This window comes from Lontra canadensis, unplaced genomic scaffold (assembly GCF_010015895.1).
Source record: "Lontra canadensis isolate GAN:19392208 unplaced genomic scaffold, GSC_riverotter_1.0 scaffold5, whole genome shotgun sequence".
Classification (NCBI taxonomy): Eukaryota; Metazoa; Chordata; class Mammalia; order Carnivora; family Mustelidae; genus Lontra; species Lontra canadensis.
This window is the reverse complement of record NW_022630999.1, coordinates 3768856-3784498: the sequence shown is the minus strand read 5'-3', so window position 1 is coordinate 3784498 and position 15643 is coordinate 3768856. Positions and strand designations below refer to the sequence as shown.

Sequence of the window (15643 nt, the reverse complement as noted above, 5' to 3'; positions counted from 1 at the left end):
ATAAGATAAGAGAAAAATATATAAGAATATATAAGAATATTTCCAGTAATAGTCACAGTAAATGGCAGTGTTTGCTTGGGACATGCCTCTGGCTCAGAAATAAATTACTTACTCATTTTTTTTTAAATTATTTATTCTCTAGCCTAATGTTAAGAATAAAAATACAAACAAGATTTCCATGCTTTATTTTATTTATGATGAAAAATGTATGTTCTATATATCTTGATTAATTTTTAGATGAATTATATACTAAATTTTATTAAATTTATCTACAGTTATTTGGAGATTGCTGCTTCTGTTCATTTACTTTTTATTCTGGAGAATGTCTGAAGTTGACATTTCTAGCAATTCAGTGGCATGAAAATGTATTTACACCTATAAGGTAAGGCAAAGATTTCCTTCTTCCTTGTCTTTTATCCCTTTTACAGCAGTATTTTTCTCCCATAAAAACATAATAAGATTAGTTAAATGGAATGTGAATTTGAACTTCTGAGATTTACAAAGCTGTTCTTCCCATAATACTACTTTGCTATTTTAGTTTTCATTTTAAATGTTTACTCTGGGGGCGGCTGGGTGGCTCAGAACTTAAGTGTCTGCCTTCGGCTCAGGTCATGATCCCAGGGTCCTGGGATGAGGCTCAGCGTGGAGCCCTGCATCAGGCTCCCTGCTCAGCGAGAAGCCTGCTTCTCCCTCTCCCACTCCGCCTGCTTGTGTTCCCTCTCTCGCTGTCTCTCTCTGTCAAATAATTAAAAAAAAAAGTTTACTCTAGAAGGTTTTTCTTTCTTTTATTTTGTTTCCTTTCTTGAAATTGAGAACATGTAAAAGGTAAGAAGTCTGTGATAGATAGCTATTTTGAAAAATAATTCAATTGAATTTTAAAGGGGCATAACTTGAATTTACTACTGTACCTTTTAAATGCTCAAGTATTTTTTATTTTTATTTTTTAAAATTTAAAACATTTTTTATTTTTTAAGATTTTATTTATTTATTTGACAGAGAGAGAGAGAGAGAGATCACAAGTAGGCAGAGAGGCAGGCAGAGAGAGGGGGAAGCAGGCTCCCCGCCGAGCAGAGAGTCCAATGTGAGACTCAATCCCAGGACCCCAGGATCATGACCTGAGCCGAAGGCAGAGGCTTTAACCCACTGAGCCACCCAGGTGCCCCTGCTCAGGTACTTTTTAAATTAAGAAATAGTTTTGGGCGCCTGGGTGGCTCAGTGGGTTAAAGCCTCTGCCTTCGGCTCAGGTCATGATCCCGGGGTCCTGGGATCGAGTCTCACATTGGACTCTGCTCGGCGTGGAGCCTGCTTCCCCCTCTCTCTCTGCCTACTTGTGATCTCTGTCAAATAAATAAATAAAATCTTTAAAAATATAAATAAATTAAGAAATAGTTTTATTGGGGTGCCTGAGTGGCTCAATATGTTAATCATCTGACTTCTGCTTAAGTCATGATCCTGGGGTCCTAGGATGGAGCCCTGTATCCCCAGGGAATCCCTGCTCAGTGGGGATTCTCCTTCTCCCCCTGCCTCTGCCCCTACCCCCACTCATGTGCTTTCTCTCTCTGTCTCTCAAATAAATGAATTAAAAAATATATAAAAAACAGTTTTATTTAGGGGTACCTGGCTGACTCCGTTAAAAGAGCATGCCACCCTTGATCTTGGGGTCATTAGTTTGAGCCCATGTCGGGAATAGGGATTACATAAATAAATAAATAAAAATAAAAAGTTTTATTTATTCTAAAAAGCCTAGTAATATACAGAGTGCATTAAAAGCGTAGAATGCCTAAGTAGGATTTAGTAAAATAGTGGGGTTTTTTTACTTATTTTCTTCATTTTCATACACTAACAGTACTTTATTAAAATATAATTTATATAAAGTAAAATGAATAGATCTTAAGTGTATAATGAGATGGATTTTGATAAATATGTATATAACCATCCTAATATCAAATATAGAACATTTTCACTATTTTATATAATTTTTAATTTTTTGTATGAAAGCTTCACACCCAGCATGGAACCCACGGTAGGCCTTGAACTTAAAACCCTGAGCTCAGGAGTTGCAGGCTCTACCAACTGAGCCAGACAGGCACCCCAGCAGCAAAATCATTGGCACTATTTAAAAAATCCTCTCTTCTCTACCTATTTAATTTCCGTAAAAATGTTTATAATAATGTAGAAATATGTGTCACCTAAACCTTTCATCAAAACAGATGAGTTTGGGGTTGACTATTGAACATGCCTTTACTAACAAAACGCTGATAGTGAATTTGTTTAACTAGCAACTGCTCTTTGTGCCGTGGATGAAACTTCTGAACAGTAGCTATAAGTGGCTCGTAATATTTGTGCACATGTAGGAATTTAGTTGTACTCTTTAAGTTTTTCGTGATGAACTAAATATCCTATTTCAATTATTTCATTGCTTTCTTAGTTCATTGCCATACCATGTTCATTGGGCACAACAAAACTGCCATCTGTGCAATCTGGTTCCTAAATGTGAAGCAGTGAAGTCAAGAGGAGCTCTACTTTCTGCCTTTTCAAGAGATGGTGTTGCTTTGGCAGTAACTCTTAATCAGAAAGACCCAAAGGTGGGTAAATGTAATTTGTCTTGGAAGTGACCTATAAACAGGCCCTATAAACAGGACCTTTAGTCCTGTTTGGAGTTCCTTGTTTTTTTAATACTACTTTATGTTTTTTAAATTGGTGTTTTCTGATCCAATTTAACGTTGTAGATTGGTAAAGTTGTTTAAACTAGCTGCTGTAATTCCAAAACTTGGCCTTGAGAAGTGAGAAAAGGGTAGCAAAAAGGAAGAAAAAAGGACAAAGTGGTAACTGATAGCCTTAAAATATAGTCTAAAAAAGTGAGGAGTTTTAGTTTTCTTTTCTTTTTTTTTTTTTAAAGATTTTATTTATTTATTTGACAGAGAGAGATCACAAGCAGGCAGAGAGGGAGGAGGAAGCAGGCTCCCCGCTGAGCAGAGAGCCCGATGCGGGGCTCGATCCCAGGACTCTGAGATCATGACCTGAGCCGAAGGCAGCAGCTTAACCCACTGAGCCACCCAGGCGCCCCAGGAGTTTTAGTTCTCAGTATTGTTTTCCAGTTGGGAAAAACTTCCAAGATAGTTTATTTATACAATAATAGTCTCTAGGTCTCTAGAATTCTTTTTTAAAAGATTTTATTTATTTATTTGAGAGAGAGAAAGCATGAGAGGGGAGAAGCAGAGGAAGAAGCAGACTTCCTGTCCAGCAGGGAGCCCGATGCGGGACTTGATTATGACCTGAGCTGAAAGCAGTTGCTTAGCCAACTGAGCCACCCAGGCACCTCTAGGTCTCTAGAATTAAAAGTAATGATTAAAGTGAAATAATTTAATGGCTTTGTTGTCTTTTTTTTTTTTTTCCTTTCTAGGCAACTCAGGTATTGTTTATAAACACACTGAATTTTGTTACTCTCTGTGGTAGCCTGAGAGGATGTAGTAATAAAAATCCTATAGTCCCAGCTACACTTACCAGGTAAGAACTCTTGTGTTTCTACATAGTGTTTTGATTTTCCAATGGTTTGATAAGTTTAAGGCTCCGATAATTCAAAAGCTATCTAAATAGATATTTAGATAGATAATGCAATTTACTTTCAGCATTTGTGCTTGATAACTTCTAAAAATTACTTTATTAAGGAAAATCCTACTTTAAGAAAGGGTCTCAGTAGGGTAAAAGATAATGAACATATTTTCTTTTCTCCTTTTTCTCCTGTGTTGTCTCAGGAGGAGTGGGATTACAACTGGGTAGGGAAATAATTGAACTTAATTAGAGACCAAAGTTAAATAGCCTGGACTGGGAAAACCATTATATACCCAGGGAGGCTGAGGTATTAGTTTTTTAAACAAAATTGGTGTGCTCTGCATATGGATTAATTTTGAATGGCACATGAGCCACTACCAGATTTTCTCTTGGACTTCTGTAATTTCCTTTTCTAAACACTTTTCTGTGCTGTTCTCTGAATTTCCAAAGTTTTTAGTCTATCTAGCCTTGTTTCTGCATTTTCTTTCCCTCTTCAAAAGTTCTTTTCTAAAGGTATTATTCATTCTTACACCTGAAATTATTATAACACCATGTTTCAACTATACTTCAATAAAGTATTACTAGTCTCAGTTTCAGGGGTCTGCTTGACTTAGAATCTCTGTCATAATTTACATGAGGAGATACTTTTTGTTTTCATGAAAGGAGTAGTTAAGGAGTAGAAAGGATGGCTTTGGGAGGAGGAAGTCCGCTGCTCATGGAACTCTAGCAAGCTGCAGAGAGGATAGGCGGGGTATTGACCTTTAAATCTATCAGTGGATTTTAGTTGTAGACACCAATATGATTAGAGCTGTTCTAATTAAAATGTGAGTAACCAAAAGGCTTAACTCTTTTAGGGAGTATTTTCATCTTATTTGCTTATATATCTGTGAATTTCTAGTTGATATGTTGTATGGAATAAGTATTTATGAGCAAAGAAACTTTGTTTCTTACCATTTTCCTAGGAAGTAAAATAAACAAAATATATGTGGTAGTTGTCTACTGTTCATTCTTTTCCCCTTATTTTTGGAGTGTTTCACCCTTGGCCATTTTAAATTGTGAAAAACATTATATACAGTCCTTTCTAAACATACTGTCTTGCTTTTTTCTAGGTCCTACTGGGTGGGTGATATCAGCTGGACTCATGATAGTCTTTTTCTGGCTTGTATGTTAAAACGTGGCTCCCTGGTTTTATTGACCTGTCAAGGTGAATTGGTAACATTAATGACATTTGGTTGCTCCATAGAATTTGGGCCAGCAGAATTTATTCCTTTTCACCCTCTAATAACATATAGGTGAGACATTTGAATTGTTATAATTTGTTTACAGAAGGTTTTCTTCTTTGGTATTACTTTATGTATTTTTTTTTTAAATAATTTTGTCTTTCACATTGTCTTATTCTTTCTTTGCGTCTGTCATCTCAATACCTGTTTCTTATTTATAGTTTTCTTCTATTTCTTTTTGTTGCTTAATCCTGGTGAAAATTTGACATTGTGACTATGTAAGTATGAGTTATTTAAATATTCAGTAACACTAAAACATTTATCTTCTTTTATGTAAAAGTTCAAAGAAGTATGATATGTCTTTCATTGTTTTAAAAGAAGAATGCTTAGATAAATTAGTAACTCAAACTTAACTTGGCAAATGGATTTATCTTTTTTTTTCCCCAAAAGGAAAAAAGGAAAAAGTTGTGGGAAATGGATAGAAGACTTCAGAATTTAGCCATATTTTAATTTTTAATTGTGGGGTGGGGTAGCACTTTGGGTTTGGAGTCAGATGTAAATTCAAATCTTGGTTCTTCTACTTATTAGTTGCGTGACTTTGGGAAAGTTATACTTTAAGCCTCTGTTTCTTTTACTGTGAAAAGAAGACTCGATTGAAGTAAAATAATAAATAGTATTAAATTGCTTAGCACAGTTCCAATATAAGGTAAGTGCTCAGTAAATATTTGTTGTTAATGATGTTGATATTAGATATGACCAGACATATATACACAGGTATTTACAATACAAAAAAATAGGAAAACTTCTTTGAAATTAATCCATTGCCATTGCCTCACAGAAAGGTAATTGTGGAGGGGTATGTCCTTGATTATATTTAGCAAAAATGATGCTTAATTTTTAGTATTAGAAAATCCTAATTGAAAAATTTGTCATTTCCTGCAGTGAAAGTATTTTTTTCCTTATTTTTATGGTCTATTTCATAATTGACTTAAATTTCCTCATATTCTTCTTTAAAATTAATTTAGGACCTTTTAAAACGGATTACTTTTAATGGTTACATAAGTAATACTATTTATTATGTGAGGAAATTAACTAATAAAAAATCAGGTGCTATAAAACTAAATCGTGTAGAAAATGAAACATTCTTGTATTTCTATTCCTCTGAAATAACGATTATTAACATTTTAGCGTGTTGTCTTAAAAGAAGTTTTTTAAAAATGACATTTATAATAATAACAATATTAGGGGTTTTTTTTGAAGATTTTATTTATTTATTTGACAGAGAGATCACAAGTAGGCAGAGGCAGGCAGAGAGAGAGGGGGAAGCAGGCTCCTCACTGAGCAGAGAGCCTGATGTGGGGCTTGATCCCAGGACCCTGAGATCATGACCTGAGCCGAAGGCAGAGGCTTTTAACCCACTGAGCCACCCAGGTGCCCCTAGTTTCTTTTTTAAAGCAAAAGTTCTGTGATAAATGCTGTTTACTGTTTGTTTTGCTTTTTTGATTGAACAGTTTATATTATACATCTTTCCATGAAGTAATTTTTTAATGTTTTATAGATTCCTTGTGTAGATATTCTGTAATTAACCAGTCTCCTGTTGACCATTTGACTAATAAAATCTATATTTGAATAGTTTCCTAACCAGAAAGAGATTATAATATATTTTTGATTATTTGTTCTCTTTATAAAGCCCCAAAGTTATTAAGGAGTGATATTAAGTAATTGTAAGCAGGTATACCACCATAACAGTAAATGTGTACATTTATGTGGAAACTCAGTCAAATTTAATCTTAAGCTGATAAATTTTACTCACTACTATCTCTCCCAAATGTCTTTCTCATTTTTTTTTCTTTCTCCTCTCTTTTTCTTTAAGGGGTGCGGGAGAGGGAGAGGGAAAGAAAATCTTAAGCAGGCTCCATGCCCAGGGCGGAGGCTGACTCAGGGCTTAATCCCACAAACCTGAGATCATGACCTAAGCTGAAACCAAGATTCGGACGCTCAACCAACAGAGCTCCCCAGGCCCCCCCTTCTTTCTTCTCCTTAGTAACAAGTATATTCATATCTCATAATTATATTCTTATAGGTGTATTTAAATATATGAGAAGCAAGGTTAACTATTTAACTCTGTAATAGTAAAAATGAACTGCCTTAATTCTTCTCTGAAATAGTTTATATAAAACTAAATTAAAAGCAAAATAGAGTAAATGCCATAATTCAGGAAATATTCAAAAAGTATATAAACCTACATATTATTTAGTCATTTATGTTTTCCTTACAGGTATATACAATTTAATGTTAGTGTGTTTCAGTGGCTTTTTTATCATTCTGTACCTTTTAATTGTTGTTTTGCTTTTCTTTGGAATAATATGATTGTTTCCTTGAAGGTTTTTCTCTTAACTATTCTTTAATTTTGTGTTTGTTTGCTAGACCACAGCAGTTTACATTTCAAGATTCGAATAATTGTGTAGATTCATCAGCTTCTGATAATGACCCTATGAGACAGAGATTTTCTATAAAAGCACACTCACGGTTACCCTACCTCATTATTTCTGATGGATACATGGTCACAACTCTTCGATTTGCTGATAACCTGTCTCCATCAGTGCTCATGAGATCCCTTCTACTTGATTCAACCCAGAGGCTTGAGAAAACATACCAAAGTATGATATTGTCTAAGGTATAGTGCTTTTTGGTATCATTGGTAAAAGATGGCTTCTTAGTTTTCTCAGATTTAAAACCATACTGACAGTAATGTCCTGGGATTATATACAGTTGTCTATAGAATTTTTAACTGCTTGTGATATAATTATTGATAAACTTTGGCTCTTGGAAATCTTTTCTCTTCTGCAGCCAAAAAGCAAAGGGCTGAACTTGCGATCACTGGATTCCCTGAGATGTAGCCTGTTAAAACACCAAGGAAATCAAAGTTTAGCTGATTCTACTGTCCCCAGATTCTTACAGGCAGAAGAAACAATGAACTTAACTGAAAAAACAGCAGATTTCCAGGTACTCAGTAGCAGTGTTTTATTTACTTCAAACAGGTTCCTATTGACTTTATACCAAGAAATGTATTTTGTTTTTCTCTCTTATTAAAGGGAGAGAAATTTGAGAATGCCAGTGATTTTACATGTAAGGTATTAAATGGCATTAAGTATAATTTTTTTTCACCCATGTTTTAGGATTTTGAAGCAGAAGAAACTAATGAAGGCGTATACTTTCCAGACAACTTATTTTCACTTTGGAACCAAAAAAATGATCCATTGTTCAGTAGTGTCAAGGAGGGAAGATTGGAATTTGCGTCTATGTTTGATACAATACATGCAAAAGATAATATCAAGGAGACAGATAAAACCATTACAGAACTGCATTCTGTCCAGAAAAATCTCCTGGCAGCATGGGCTATAGGAATTTCAAAAAATGTGGTGGAAAAAAATGTAATGCTAAATTACACAGTAGTTTGTATCACTCATTTTTTCTACATTCTTCAATTTATAAAATGTCCTTTCCCTGAACTAGATCTTTTTTTAAGCAAGAGCACGAGACAAAATGCATGGGTACTATGTATCTTTCAACTTTTTCATCAGTGTTTATCATTCCATTATTGGGATATGAGATACAAACAAGATCTGGGACATTTGGTAAAGCTGACCTCAAATACTATAAAGCTTTTGCTGACTCAGCAACAACAGGGTCAGTTATTTTCAGAGAAGCTTTTGGCTTGTTTTCATTTACTTAAAATGGTAGCTGATAATTTAAATGGTATATACATTCTTCAACCTGAAGTTATTTCAGCATCAACTGACAGAAGTAGAACAGCAGATCAAGACAGATGGGTGGTACCCATTTTTCAAATATTTCAAGATAGTGATTCTCAGGAAAACTGGTCTTGGAACTCATCTTTCAAGATTTGTCCTCAAGTAATAAACCTTGCTCAACAACCAGGATGCAGGTATAATTACTTTATATTAGGATACCATCAATATTATAGATGTTTTCCTTTTTGAAAAATTGAGATAGAATTCCCATACTGTAAAATATACCATTTTGAAATATTAAAAAAAGGTTGTAGAACTATTAGCACTAAGCCAGAATGTTGTTGTTGTTTTTCAAATTTTATATATTTATTTGACAGAGAGAGAGAGATCACAAGTAGGCAGGGAGGCAGGCAGAGAGAGAGGAGGAAGTGGGTTCCTTGCTGAGCAGAGAGCCTGATGCAGGGCTTGATCCCAGGATCCTGAGATTATGACCTGAGCTGAAGGCAGAGGCTTAACCCACTGAGCCACCCAGGAGCCCCCAGAATGCTTTAAAAAAAAAAAAGATTTTATTCATTTATCTTGGTGGGGGGAGGGAGGAGCAGAGAGGGAGGAAGAGGAAAGGGGAAAGAATCCCAAGCACACTCCTCACAGAGCCCAATGCAGGACTTGATCCCACAACCTGAATAGAAACCAAGAGTTGGATGCCCAACTGACTGAGGCACCCAGGAGCCCCTCCAGAACATTTTTATAATCCCCCAAAGAAACCCCGTATCCATTACCAGTTAGCGTTAATAGATTTTTATATTATTTTAAAATATTTTAGGATTTATGCCAAATTTTATTCAACACATGTATTTTATTAGTCTTGGGCAGCCCTGATACATGCCCAAGTATTGAATGATTTTTGTTTAGGTAAGCACTATAGAAAAATAACTGAAGACTTAAAAAAATGTATTTTGCATTTTATTTTTTATTTTTTTATTTTGCATTTTTTGATCAGTGGATTTTGTGTTATATTTAAATCTGATCAGTTTGTATTTATATTGCCATATCAGTGAAGAATCCAGGCAAAGATAATAAGGCTAAGTAGGAGGCTGTATTCATTTTTATTCCTAGTCTGAATTTGGTTTTGATGATCATTTAATTTTGTGTGCAGATTGATTTTTCTCTGGAGAGTGTTGTACAAAAAAACTTTATGGTATCAAACACAATTAAGTCGAAGACTTTCTGAAGGTGACAGACCGTTAGCTGAAAAGATGACACAGGAAGCATCTACTGTCAAGGCTCTGTTATGTCATATCCAGGCTAACTTGCAGACTGCTGGAGCTCACATGAACCAAGCCTCGGAACTTAAATCTATCAGTGGTCAGTAGTTTATAAACATTTTCTAACTGTGAATAAGCAATATGGTTAACTAGGCTTTGATTTTATTAATTGGTTGCAATTAATTGTTTTTCAAAATAGTTTCTGGCTGAGCTATATCCACTAAATTTTAAAATTAAGTAAATATATATAAAGCACTGCCATTAACCATGATTGACTGTTGGTTAAAAACTTCATAGGTGAAGAGTGTTTCCTGTTAGGATCATATGAAAAATCTGTTCAGCTGTGTAGGAAAGCTCTGCAAGAAACTCAGGAGAAAGGTAAGAGAGTGTTGAAAAAGAATAGTCGCCATAATATTGATAGGAATGTATTTTGGCATGCTGTACAGCTTAAAAATAATTCCAGATTCCCAAGTGCTCACAATTTCTCCATGCTCAAATAGAATACACAATGGTAGGTACCTTGACTGTCAGAAATACTTCTTTAAAATTATTTTTAGTCTTGGAATTGTTAGTACTAAGAATTTTTTCTGTTATCTATAGACAAATCTCCTTCTGTCCTTTTTTTGATGGGAGCTGTGAATAATTATTGGTGGGGAAAAGTGAGATTTAGATCCTAAATAAAATAATGTTTTGTTGGTCATTTATCACCTTTTTACAGACTTAGAGAAACATGGAGCGAAGGCTCTTTATCCTTAAGTAATTCCACTTTAAGAATTTCTTGTGAGTTAGACTGATTGTTGGGTCAAGTATGGGATCCATACTGGGTGGTCTGGGTGGCTCAGTTGGTTTAGCATCTGCCTGTGGCTCAGGTCATGGTCCCAGGATCCTGGGATCGAGCCCCACATTGGGCTCTCTGCTCAGTCGGGAGCCTGCTTCTCTCCCTCCACCTGCCGCTCCTCCTGCTTGTGCTCTCTCTCTTTCTCTCTTTCTGTCAAATAAATAAATAAATAAATTTTTTTTTTTTTTTAAAGTACAGGATTCATGGAATTTTTTTTGAGACTAGAAAATGTACATTCTAGAAACTGGTGATAGCTTTTATGGTATTGAGAGTACAAGTTGGATGACAGAAGTTCTCAGCCAGTGACCTTGGAGCTAGCTGTGACTATAATTACTACGTGGTCAGATTTGCTCAATTTTTAAGTTTATTTTCTGACTGCTTTGCATATTTCATTTATTCCCCTATTTTAACCAGTGTTCATCGAGGGCCTGCTATTTCCTTAGTATTGTATTAGGCACTGGGAATAACTGAAATAAATAATTTTACTCACAAGTTGTCCATGATGTGGAGGAGAGATTACGTGAAAAAGCTAGCACTTTTCTTGTGTTGCTTGGTAGATGCTGGGGAAGCACAGAAGAGCACTTCCCACATTCTGAGGCTGGAGTATAAGCATTAGTCTGGGGAAAACCTGGAGGAGTTGACATTTAAAATTGAGTATAAATTAGCCAGTTAAAATAATGGTAATGGTTTAACAAAGGAGATAGCAATTATAAAAGCAAAAAGGCGTGAGAAACCAGGGCAGTTTGGTAAACTGCAAGTTGTTTGCTAGGACTAGTTTATATGATACATGTATGCAGTGTTGAGAGTAGGGTGGTGAGAGCTCAGGTGAGAGGTATGTAGGGAAATGATGATAAGGGACATACTGTATGCAATGCCAAGGGATTAAGATTTTATTCTGAAGAAACTGGGATCAATTAGGTACTTTATGTAGGAAAAAGAACCTTTCAAATGAATATAAGCCTTTTGGAAAGATTAATTTGGCACAATGTGGAGCATCATTTGTAGGAATCATGTGTAGATATGTGGGATTCACATGGGAGCAGGAAAATTAGTCTGTTGAGGAGGTCCTGAATCAAAGCAATGTTAAGAGTACTGGAGAGCAGAGGTTACACTTAAAAGACAATAGGTTTGATCAGTTGTACTTGTGACTGAGTAGATCTGGAGAAAGAAGTCTAATGCAGTTCTCACGTTTGGGGATTGTCCACTGGATGAAGTAGTGTGGCATTGAAGGAGATGAGAAGTTCTGATGGAGAAAAGTTTTCATAATTCCATTATGGACCTTTACGTTTCATTTCATTCCCAACTCTATCTGCTAGGAATGGGTTCTAATAATGGAGACTGAAAGTAATAGTGGTTTCAACAGGAAAGAAGTTTCTCTTGCTTACAAAAGGAGACCAGACGTTGATAGTCGGGCTGATTTGGTGTTTCTATGATCTAAGTAAGGACACATGTCCTTTAGTTTTTCTTCTCAGACATCTCTAGTGTACTGCTTCCAATCTTAAGACCATTACATGAGCAAAATGGGTACTGAAACTCCAGCCATCACATCCATTTCTAGACAGCAGAGAGAAGGGGAGCAGGAAGGGCAAGAAAAGTGTGCACCTCCTAGCTGCTTTTCTGGAAGTTCTACACAGTGTTATCTCTTGGTCCAGAGCTAAGTTGTTTTTTTCACATGGCCACATCTAAGTGAGAAATTAGGATCTGGGTGCATTTTTTTTTGTAAGTTTTTTTTATTTTTAAGTAATCTCTACACCCAGTGTGGGTCTTGAACCTACAACCCTGAGATTAAGAGTCTCTTGCTCTGCTGACTGAGCTAGCCAGGTGCCCCTGGGTGGATTGTTAAACCCAGATAAAATTGAAATTCTTTTTACTCAGAAAGAATGGATAAGGTATCAGTTCTAAACACCCTTCAATACTTGGGTGCCGTGGTCAGGGGAACCTATCTTGTTGGATAGTGTTTCTCCTTTGGGAAGTCTCTTTGACTAACTGTTTGATTTACGTATGGTTTCTTGGGGTTTTCTTTTTTTAGCATGTTTCCTTCTGTTTTATACCATGTGCGCTTCAAATAGATGTTGTTAATGGACTTTAGTGTTGAGATGCTGAAGATTTTCAGCACCCTTGGGATAAAATCTTAGTTGTCCTAGGGCCTGATAAAAGATAATAAAATTGTTCAGAACTTAAAATGAAAGAGAACAAAGTATTGCTGACCTGTTTTAAGAAAAAAAAAAAACTTATTGGAATATAAAACAGGGCACCTGGGCAGCTCAGTTGGTTAAGCGACTGCCTTCGCCTCAGGTCATGATCCTTGAGTCACGGGATCGAGTCCCACATTGGGCTCCCTGCTCGCCAGGGAGTCTGCTTCTCCCACTGACCTCTCTCCTCTCATGCTCTCTCTCTCTTCCTAAAAAACAAATAAGAAAAATATTTTAAAAAAAGGAATATAAAACAAATACAGAAAAATTCACATAACCTCAGTGTACAGTTTTCATAAATGGAACATTCCTGTCTACCTTGCTCCGAGATTGAGAACATTACCTCGCTGGGGTACTTGGCTGGCTCAGTCGGAAGAATATGTGACTTGATTTTGGAGTCATGAGTTAGAGCCTCACGTGGTATAGAGATTACCTAAATAAATTAGCTTAAAAAAGGAACATTACCTTGCTAACATGTTTTTAATGTAACCTTAATTCTTTCTTGTTTAAGGAGGAAGAAGAACGTGTTTTCTTCAGATACGCTATTATCTTTCTCTTTTATACTGCTACCTCTATAGTTATAATTTAAACGATGCTCAAGGATTGTGTGATCACCTAGTAAGAGAAATTTTCAAGTGGTCCCATCTACCTGTAAAAGAAAATGAGGATTGTTCAGGTATGTATTTTGACAATCAGTATGTTTCATCTCATTAATTTGTATTCCTAGGTTTAGGTAAAACATGAAAGTTGATTGAGCTGGCTAATTACGTTACAGTGAATTTTGACCTGTCAGCTTCTCAATAGCAAGGATCGTGGGGTTTTTTGTTTTGTTTTGTTTGTTTGTTTGTTTGTTTGTTTGTTTTCTTAAATCTTTGGATCCTGAGGGCTTAGCAATAATTGCCTGCTGAACTGCCAGAATTTTATTCTCACAGTCATATTTTTTAGACATAATATCAGATATCCAAGTATTTTTCCTTAATATATTTATATTTTAACTATTGGTTAAGGTGGTTTGGTAAAGTGATGAAAATCACTTTCTGAGGTATTCCAACTCTTTTTTTAAAAAATTCATTTAAGAGGCTGCAGAGTATGTGGATTGCCCTTTTTAAAAGGGGTGTATTTAAATTAAGCAATAACCAGAGTGAAAGATATATATGAACACGTATGTATAATATTTATAAGGTAGTAGACCATTAAATGTATAATATGTATATGAGTGGGTCTGAAATGCCCAGTGTATCAGAACTTTCTAAATGGAATCCATGCCAGCTTAGGTTTTTATTGTTCCAGCCACTGTTTATAGATCTCTTATTTTTTGTATTTTTTTTTTTTTTTAGATTTTATTTATTTATTTGACAGGCAGAGATCACAAGTAGGCAGAGAGAGAGGAGGAAGCAGGCTCCCTGCTGAGCAGGGAGCCTGACGTGGGGCTCGATCCCAGGACGCTGGGATCATGACCTGAGCCGAAGGCAGTGGCTTTAACCCACTGAGCCATCCAGGCGCCCCTATTTTTTGTATTTTTATCTTTTAAAATTTTTGTGTTTATTATGGAAGTAATATGTGTTTATTTTAGATAATTTTGAAAAATGGAAATGTAAAAAGAAAAATAACTTACAATTCTAACACTTTTTCGTATGTATACATTTATTAGAGCTGTGTATTCTCTTTTGTAATCTTTTTCTTTTTTTTATTAACATATAATATATTGTTTCAGGGGTAAAGGTCTGTGATTCATCAGTCTTAACCAGATGAGCCACCCAGGCACCCGTGATTCATCAGTCTTACAATTCACAGCACTCACTATAGCACAGACCCTCCCAATGTCCATCACCCTGCCACCCCAGCCCTCCCAGCCCCCTCCCCTCCACCAACCCTCAAGTTTGATCCTGAGATTGAGTCTCTTATGGTTTGTCTCCCTCTCTAGTTTCATCTTGTATGGTTTTCCCCTCTCTTTTATAATCTTTTAAAATTTAACATTTTGATGAATATTTTCAAATGTAAATAGTATGCTTTTTGAAAGCCTATTAAACCTTTCCCCCATTGTTGCACATTTTAGTTGTTGCCACCTATTTACTATTTTAAATAGTGCTGCAGTTCGCATAAATTTTTGTGGGCATTACTAATAATTTCCTTAGGATAAATTTCTATGAATGAAGTTATTGGATCAAAGAGAATCCATGGTTTTAGGACTGGTATCAAATTGCCCTTCAGAAAGGTCTACTAGCTGTGTATGAGTGAAAAGCTTTTCTATATGACTTTTTAACTGATTGAATATTCTTCATCATTTCTCAGTGGTGTCACTAACTTTTAAAATAAGTTGAACCTGGGGCGCCTGGGTGGCTCAGTGGGTTAAAGCCTCTGCCTTCGGCTCAGGTCATGATCCCAGGGTCCTGGGATTGAGCCCCACATCGGGCTCTCTGCTCAGCAAGGAGCCTGCTTCCCCTTCTCTCTCTGCCTACTTGTGATCTCTATCTGTCAAATGAACAAATAAAAAATTCTTTAAAAAAAAAAAAAAAGTTGAACCTATATTGATATATTTTAATTTTTAATGACTATCATTTAAAATATATTAAGTATATCCCTACTGGGTTGGAGGTCCCCAAGACTACCCTCCATATTCAGTGATTCACAGGGAGGACACACAGTACTCAGTATATAGTCATATGCAAGGCTATGATCTATTACAGTGAAAGGATACAAAGCAAAATTAGCATAGACAACAGGTGCTTGGGATGAAGTCCAGAGGAAACCAGGCAGGAGTTTCTAAGACTCCTTTCCTTGTGAAGTCACACAGGACACATTTAATTCCTCTAGCAACAGG

The 15643-nt window shown here is 35.8% G+C and overlaps 1 protein-coding gene across 1 annotated transcript in view; it reads left to right on the top strand.

Moving 5' to 3' along the window:
• The window catches only part of CPLANE1 (ciliogenesis and planar polarity effector 1), a 141918-nt gene that overhangs the window by 17235 nt on the left and 109040 nt on the right, over positions 1-15643 (top strand). The window contains exons 5-14 of the mRNA XM_032851348.1: positions 276-382; positions 2429-2585; positions 3404-3507; positions 4662-4844; positions 7200-7449; positions 7623-7778; positions 7952-8721; positions 9684-9892; positions 10090-10170; positions 13334-13498. Of these exons, the coding sequence (XP_032707239.1) occupies positions 276-382; positions 2429-2585; positions 3404-3507; positions 4662-4844; positions 7200-7449; positions 7623-7778; positions 7952-8721; positions 9684-9892; positions 10090-10170; positions 13334-13498 (2182 nt within the window). The remainder of the gene's footprint in view (positions 1-275; positions 383-2428; positions 2586-3403; positions 3508-4661; positions 4845-7199; positions 7450-7622; positions 7779-7951; positions 8722-9683; positions 9893-10089; positions 10171-13333; positions 13499-15643) is intronic.